At 48.6% G+C, this 8,624-nt stretch overlaps 1 protein-coding gene across 1 annotated transcript; it reads right to left on the bottom strand.

The window, feature by feature from the left end:
• Window positions 1-1,464: 1,464 nt before the first annotated feature.
• On the bottom strand, window positions 1,465-8,335 carry LOC124178825. The gene has a single exon (XM_046562528.1). The coding sequence runs from the start codon at window positions 6,823-6,825 to the stop codon at window positions 3,895-3,897; it is 2,931 nt and encodes a 976-aa protein (XP_046418484.1). The 5' UTR covers window positions 6,826-8,335; the 3' UTR covers window positions 1,465-3,894.
• Window positions 8,336-8,624: the final 289 nt, after the last annotated feature.

The following is an 8,624-nucleotide window of genomic DNA, read 5'->3' as shown; positions in this document are numbered from 1 at the left end:
AGCTCTGGTATTCTGCGAGTTATTCTGTTCCCGATCAGGGCTTGCAGCGATGGTTGATGCTTTTTCAACCATCGTACTGTATTTCATTTCCAGAAATACTGTTAAGAATGATTTACTTCAATATTCGTACTCGTTAGAGAGAGCGGCAATCATTAACTAGTCCGTTATATGCGACATATACTGTAACGAGTATGTATGCATAGGTGTACATAGGTATATGCTCGAAGTGGTATACCTACAATGATATTGCCGTCTCGATTATATTATTTCACAATCAGTGGAAAATGTTATGGATTCCCAACCGCGCACCCGCGTCTAATGGAATATTTTTCTGTAAGCCTGACAAAAGAATAACCGGTTCACTTTTGTTTTTCTATATCCAGAAAAGGCAACGAGAATTTATCTGATTTCCTCTAATCGAAAACAGCGTCATCCGACAAGAATTTCTTGTTAAGCTGATAGTTGACAATGATACACCGATGGCGATACGCGAGTTATTACATTGCGTCATCAATGAGTACAGGGAGCACTCTCAACACCTAGGCATAAAACTAGCGTAGTCAAACCTACGAATATATATTGTTATTATAGATTCACCCATGTAATTTATTGTAATTTATTATACGTTTATTTAGCTGACAATGAAGTCCGTCTTCGTCGTGGTGTGTCCGTGCGATATCAGGGAACAATGACCTACGAAAAATTGTCACTAAAAACGCGAGATTCTATTTTTTGACTTGTGACACACGAGTTAGAAGGGATTACGCACAAAAATATTTTAGTACTTCCTGTGTGAGGCGTGACGTTGCGGACGCGGTAATGCTGGTGTTTCACTGGTAAACATGAACTTTGTTAATTCGGCTTAATTGAACCAGCATCTTGTACCTCTACACCAGATTTTTTGTGGTAGGCCATTAGCTGGACTTTAGTAGCCGTGCCCAGAACGAAGGAGGAAAACTGTAATGATTAAACAGCGGAATGTAAATTAATCAATTATACATTTGTTTAAAAATAATCTCTTATATTTGCTTCCAAGGTCAGTAAATTTCTTTATATAATACACTATTAATTATACAATAGATATTTTTCGAATGTACAAAAAATTAATTGCTTGCCGATGAATCACGTTATAAAAATGATATTTTATGTATTGATATGCGAACAATATACACTCGTGTGAACGTGAATTGTTCAATAGTAAATATAGAATATTATTTGTATTTATGTTTAATAGAATATCAGTAGGCGCCTGAAACTCTCAACTGCAAAAATTTAGAATACATGTATCATTATCGTTTAACTAATTAGTCAATAAAATTACTGTTCGATATCACACCTTGAGCTGCCTTCGGCAAAGTTTACAGAATTGTTGCGGCCTTTTTTGCTTCGCTTCTCTTTTGTTCTATTTTGCTTATTCCGTTTTGTTTTTGCAAAAATTAGGCACAAAGATTTTTGTCAGTGAAAAATTTCAGAGGCACGCGCTCTACATTCTTGCTATAACAATTGAACTCCTGTATTAAAATATAATTTTGATAAATATAAATCTAGATCTTTTTATTACTCAATCGCTTAGTATATATATATATATATACATATACATATATATATATATATATTGCTCTAGTATTAGACTCTGGAGGCTGTACAACCGGTAATATAGATACTGATCATTCATCACATATACATAATTAAGATTTACATTATTATTTTCTTTTGTCAGTCATTCAACAATACTATTTTTTTTTATTGAGTAAGGATTATGGCGTTATTCAACTATTATGGCTTAAATTTACATGATTTTTCTTCCCTTTCTATTCTTATACAATATAATAGCTTTCTTATCAAGAGTGTTTCAAGTTTTTAATTTAAAAATTTCTATGAAGGCCTCTGTTATTATGATTTTCCCTGTATTACATAAGGCATGATTCACAGTTGATTAGTCGACATGGATTAAAACTTTTATTATGAACACGATCGTCAATAATTTATGCACTCTTACTAAATTCGTAAAGTTTAAATCTAACGATACGACAGTTTCTAAGGCACAGGTATTGAATATATATATATACACGTGTGTGTTTATGTGTATATATTCATATAAATACACCCTATAATCAACATATTATATAACTTACATTGGACCATCGTGATATTTCGTGTACTGGTATTTCAATTGTTTTGTTTTCTAGGCTGTGTACCAGTACTAAAGTTATTTTCAAACAGGCACTATGTGTATAATAATTAGAGATGCCACGAATATTCGGCTACTATTCGGTATTTGCCCTATTCAGCCACTTTTTTTTAATATTCGGTACTCGGCCGAATACTGAATACCAAATTATGAGAAAAACGCACATATTACTAAAAAAATGTATCTTTTTTTATAACAAATTATTGCTTCAATACTAAAAATCTATCAGTGGTAGGTTGCGACGAATGAAAACCATTTTTTCAGCATTAATTGGTAGGAAACGATTGCGCTTGTCGTCGTAAACAATACTAGCTTCTGAAAATAGCCTCTCACTATAAACACTACTGCCAGGAGACGATAGATATATAAATCTTAGCGAATTTTGTCAGGCTTGGATACTGTTTTGCGTTTGCTGACCACCACTTGTAAGACTCGTGACCTGTCACGCGCGATATGCACACATCTTACGCCAAAAGTTGAGTATTCGGTATTCGGCCAAATCACTATTCGTCACATCTCTAATAATAATTGTGAAATGTTCAATAAATTGGTAAATTTTGTAACTAAACTATTAATAGCAATAATAGTATCAATAATAGCAATATAATGAATAATTGTGATATTAATAATAACAATAAAATAATTCAACATGCTTTTACGTATTTACATTATATGTACAGAATTGCGTTTAAAAAAATACACGTTAACCATTAGATAAATTTTACGTGGAAGCGGTTCTTTGAGCAATTGAATTCGTCCTAATTTGGCGACGCTTATAAAGGTATAGTGTTAAACAGATGTTTATATACCTATATTTATACCAGAGTTGGAATAATATTAATTCACAGAAGTTGAGCTTTGAGTCGCAATTTCTTTGGGTTTTTATAGATCGCGTTGTATGATGCAGCAGTTCGGAAACTCGCCTCGCGGTCACGTATCTGTCGAACGGCTTAGAAATATCTATCTGACATAATTTAGTAATTATAGATTGTGCGACGTATATCGGCCTTTGGCGACCTTTAAACGGCCTAGCTGATGTACTTGGCTGATCTGAGATAAAGAAGCAATCGTAAGTCGCTCTTCGAAGTGCAGGGCGAGATAGAGTAGCGTTGTTAACGAGAACCACGACGGCGCTAAGGTAATGCTAACATTTTCTCCCGCCTTTCGCACATGTTGTAATCTCGGTTTGATCCACTAATCGTATAAGAGTTTAATCTTCGTTACCGATCTTATCAATTCCCAAGATTGGTGACGTTGTCGAGTTCGAGCGACAGGACGGTGGTCTCATACGTGATAGAACTCACGTCTTCTCATTAAAACATGTTATTAGAGGCGGTCGTAGTTTCGCCTGCTCATACACATACCGTCGCATACGATACCCATACGAAATGCGGACCACGCGTGTACTTTCGTGCCACCTGCGGCCAACCGAACGACGTCGTTTAGCATTTATAATCGTCCCGAACAGCCACCAACCGCGTTTCGTTTCGGTTTGGATAGAAATCGGTCACGACTGATCGTTGCTCATCGCAGATTAAACCTTCAGAGGGTCGCCGGCCTGGCTCTTTTAGGAGTCAGCGAATAACTCGGAAATTCCACCGAACGTTTCGACTATTTATATACCTAAATTATATCTCTGAAAAATACCGAACGTCAAGGGAATAGCGCCGGCCCTCCAAAGGCTAAAAGCTGCGCGTGAGTAGTTACGTGTAATGCGGCGCCGTAGGATATCGCACAAAGGCGCTGCCCACCTGCGATACGTCGGAGTAAAGGCCTTGCGCGGGGGTTCCCCACGAGATCGGTACTCTAAGGCTCAACTCTAGGGCGTAACCTTCGCCGTTCCTGTTTCCGGCCCCGTTGTTACTATTCAAATTGCAAACGCTCTGGCAATTGTTATTGTTATTGTACTGATGCGTAAAACCGTTGAACAAAACTTGATCCTCGATGGGTTTTGCGATGGGATTGTCCAGGTAGGGTTTGAAGAGGATGGCGTCACGCTTCGTCGCGGTTACGGAGGGTGGAGCGGACGGGACTGCCGGGGGCGCCGGAGGGGTTGGGACGGTGCTGGTAACAGGTTCGACTTGGGAGGCGAGGTCTGGTATACCTTTACGTTTGACGAGACAGAGGGGCGCGTCTTGGGGCGCCGCGTTTTCATCCTCGGTATGCGGGCGCAATCTTTTCGGTGAAGTAGCGTAGCCGCAGCAGGACAAGGTGCAGGATCTTTTCAGCGGCGAAGAGGATCCCGGCGACGATACGATATGCTCAATGTTTTCTGAATCGTAGCACGAAGCGGAACATCCCCGCTTCGAAACCAGCGACATTTCCGACGAATCGTGAGTCGAGACGGCGTAGCAGGATTGAATTCTGTTGTAGCTGCAAACGGTGCTTTCGGAGATCCTTAGAGATTCCTGGGAATAGGAGGAAACGTTGTCGGCGCAACAGGAAAGCGTGCATCGTCGCGGCCCCGAGGTTGAGCTCAACAATATTTCCGATGTTTCGGCGGAGACGAAGTGCGAGAGCTGCCTTGGACGGGGAGAAACCGGGTCCGGACTGTAGCAGCAGTAGGGATCAACAGAGGTCTGTTCCAGCGGCGATAATCGTGGGACGTCGTTGAGATCGGCGGGTGCGGTACTGGTCCGAAGATCGATCGGCGAGTCGGCGGAGGAAAGAGGACCGAGTCTCTGCCTGGATATACCGCCGCGCAGAGCGATCTCACCCCTGAGTTCGGTCTCCTGGGAGAGCCATTTTTGTACCTGACGCCTATTGATACCAAATTTACGGGCAGTGGCGCGTTGGTTTCCAGCAACACCGGCGTCGCGGTGGAAGGCGTCGAGAACGTCGAGCTTGAATCGCAGCGAGAAGGAACGTCGTCGGGCAAGGTCGTTGGAGGGGGCCAGCGTCGTTGCCGTCGAGTAGTCTAGGGCGTCCGTCTCGCTGTCGGAGCTCGTGGTCGAGTGCCCCGAGCTCAAGGGGCCCCGAGAACTATGCGGACTCGGTAGGCTTTGCGCGGGGCTCGAGGGACCCGAGCGAAACACCCCTTCCAAAGGGGGGCTGCTCCTGACAGACGACAGGCATTGTATCGGGGCCGAAGAGGGCAACGCAGGTGGCTGGACGAGATCGACGTATTCGCCGTCCCCCGGCGGGTGCGAATGCGTTTGCGATACATGACGATGATGATGATGCTGGTGCTGGTGCTGAGGCTGCGGCTGTTGACGAGGAATCTGTGCGAGCGTGTGCGTGCGAGGCTGCTGATGCTGCCGGTGCGGTTCTGGATAGGCCTGCGGACGCGCGATTGCTTGGCGTAGCGACGCAACGCTGTTCCCGTCCTTGTTTGCGTTCCCGGAATTCTCGTTCGCCTCGGCTGCGCCGCCGGCTCCTCCGTCATCCCGGGTTGCCTGTGTCCGTAGGGGACTCGTGCGTGATACCTCCGAGTGAACGGCTGCGGTGGTGGCGTGATGCGGCGGTGACAAGCCGCGGGGAGGCAAGGGCGACAGGGCCGAGCGGGAACTCGGGCGCCCGGTCGGCTGGTCCCGCGGATCGCACGGCCCTGGCGCCGCGTCGGCTGCCACCGTCGCCGCCGCGTCTAGGCTGGCTGGCTCGTTCTTAATCGTTACTGCAGGCGATATTTGACTCCCGATATCGCGCTCCGTGGCCGAGATGGCTGGGAAATTCTCGTGGCAAATATTATGCGGGTTATACCTGTGAACCGGGGAGCGGTTATACCTCGACGATGATGCCTGTTGGTAGGTATTGACGTCGGGCGATCCCTCGTCGTACGAAACTACGGAGTCGAACTTGTAGCTGCTGTTGGCCATGTAGTAGCCGCTCCGTTCGTCCGATCGGGACGGCGAGACGTAGGTTGCGTGGCTCGCGGATGTTTCGGAACGACCAGCGTCGAGAAACTCCGGACGGGTGGTAGCTAGCAAGTGCTGTTGCAGGGCGTTGTTGTTGCTCGCGGGCGATAACATAGGGTTACCGTTGTTGTCGTTGTCATTGTTATCGTTGTCGTTGTTGTTGTTAATGTTGCTATCATTGTTATTATTATTCCCATTTAGCGCAGCCACGGTACGCGGACTGGGGTAACGGGGCGAAGCGGGGCAGTGCTGCCTAAGGGGGGGCCCTTGTTGCGCCGGTGGAAGAGACAACTCTTCGTCGCCATGCAGTCTGGCGCGACTTAGGTTCAAGGCCGGCGCTGGAGCCGTGGCCGCCGCCTCTCGAGGGCCCTCGGTTCCCGGGGCCCCGGAAATCGTGGAATTCCCTAAGGAGTGACCGTGAGACGAAGTACGTCCCGGCAGGGCCGAATCGACACAGCTGGATCGTAGGCTGTCCTCGCACTGCAACCACTTTTGTATCTGCCTGCGATGAATCCCGTACTTTCTGGCCGTCGCCCGCTGATTGCCACGGCAGTCGATGTCGTTCCTGTACGAATCTAGGACCTTAAGCTTGAACGCGGGTGCGAAAATCCGTCTGCTCCCCATCACACCCACGGTTTTTCGAATGCCGCCGCCGCCGCTGCTGCTGCTGCTGCTACTGCTGCTGTTGCTGTTGCTGTTGGTCTGCTGATGTTTCGTCACCATTTTAACACAGTTCTCTTCGTCGGTCGCGGTCAGGCCGTCGGCGACGCCATGCGCCATAATTAACGAATCACTTATCCGAGACTACTCCTCACGAGACACTTTACACAGAACGGATAAGCACTGGCAATCCTTAACCACCACGTAACATTGCACGGAGCGGCAAGCGCGCGGAGTTCCTTTTGGGTCTTTGGAGATGCCGTAACTAATTTTCATCCCCACCACCATCGCCAGCGCTCCGCAGCACCGCTCGGGCTCTCCGATCCCCTCTGTGCCTGTCGGCCCTCTCCTCGCCCCGCTCTTCGACCAAGCCGTGTGTCCCCCCCCCCCGTCGTCCCCCCCGGCCGCCCACCTCTACAGGCCTCGACACGGCCGCCACTACCAGTCATTCCGACCGACCGGCACAAGAACCCTCGTAGGCGCCCCCCTTTCACACCTCAGCGCCGTAAAACTCCGCCATTTTGTGGCCTCACTTCCGTTAATGACGCGCGGGAAACACTGCCCGCGGCGCCATGTTGTCTGCCTCGGTCTGTGCGCCGAGAGCGCGAGAGAGACTCTTGCCGTCCCTCGATTTCGTTGCGACGTATCCGATCCTCCTGCCACCCGACGACGCTTACTTGACTTTTGACCCGTGCTTTCCTCACCCAGATAACAATACCTTCCGCAAACCCCCCCGCCTCATTCAAGATTCGCGTTCGTCGGGGCGTCAACGCTCCCGTTGTAGTTTGCACGTCTAATCGTTCGAATGAAACTCCGAACGGAAAGCGAGTACGAGAGGGATAGATTTAGAGTGAGAGAGAGAGAGAGAGAATGGGGAGCGTAAAACGTACATACGCGTAGATGGGCGAGAGGGAGATGCGTGAAAGAGAGAGGATCGAACTCCGAGGCGGAATTACAGCGAGCGAGCAAGAGAAGACGCGAGCCGACGCACAGTAGAGTTTCTCATATGCGGTATAGAATGAGATCATCTTGTTTTTGTGGACTGAGCCGGCAGTTAACAAGTTTAGCTCTCGGACGTTGCCAGATCTCGGCACGTAGGCGACGCGAAACTCTAGCGTGGCGCAAGCCGTCGCGATTTTCCGATCGCGACTATCTTCGCGTCGGTTAAATACCGGCCCGCGATAACGCATCCGGCGTACGCGTTTATCTCGGCGCGTGGTCGATGTCTAATCGGCCCGCGTTAACGCCGACAAAAACTCATATCCCGATTCGTCCTTGGGCGACGCGTTCGGCGCGGCGGCGGACGTGGCAACGTCGGAGTTCCCCTTCTTTGTCCGTCGCTGGTCTTGCCAGACAGGGTGTCGCCAGCTCGGACGACCCGGCCGACGGAACGGAGCCTTGCGGTGACGAGGGGAGTCAGGGGAAGGGGGCATCGCCTGCCACACGGCGCGGTGCGGCGTAGGATCGGTCGAGGACCTACATTCATGCTCGGCCATGTTTGAAAACTTGCGTCCGGCTGGAATGTGGCCTCCGGGGCCCTCGAGGGCCTGATCGGGGTCCGCGGGGATGGCGGGGGACAGGTTAGGCTCGGGCGACGGGGCGAAGGGACGGGCGGGGGGGAGGAAGGGCAGGAGAGGATCGAAGGGGGGACCCACCCCCTCGGTCGTCCCTTGGCGCCCCAAATGGGCGAGTAACCAGAGACGCGCCTGTGGCGACCGCGCCAGACTTCTCGGCGCCGAAATAATATACCCGAGACTCTATGTACAACAGCGTCTTGACTGTATCTACTATACGGCTCTTTGCGTGCACTGGACGTAGGGAAACGTGTATGGTTGTGAAACGAAAGCAACCACAGTGCGATAAACATGCGCTCATTCTTCACACAATTTCTATATGTTGTTCGTGTACCTTATCTTATC

The sequence above is a fragment of the Neodiprion fabricii genome, chromosome 3 (genome assembly GCF_021155785.1).
Source record: "Neodiprion fabricii isolate iyNeoFabr1 chromosome 3, iyNeoFabr1.1, whole genome shotgun sequence".
Lineage (NCBI taxonomy): Eukaryota > Metazoa > Arthropoda > Insecta > Hymenoptera > Diprionidae > Neodiprion > Neodiprion fabricii.
This window is presented reverse-complemented; position numbering and strand designations above follow the sequence as displayed.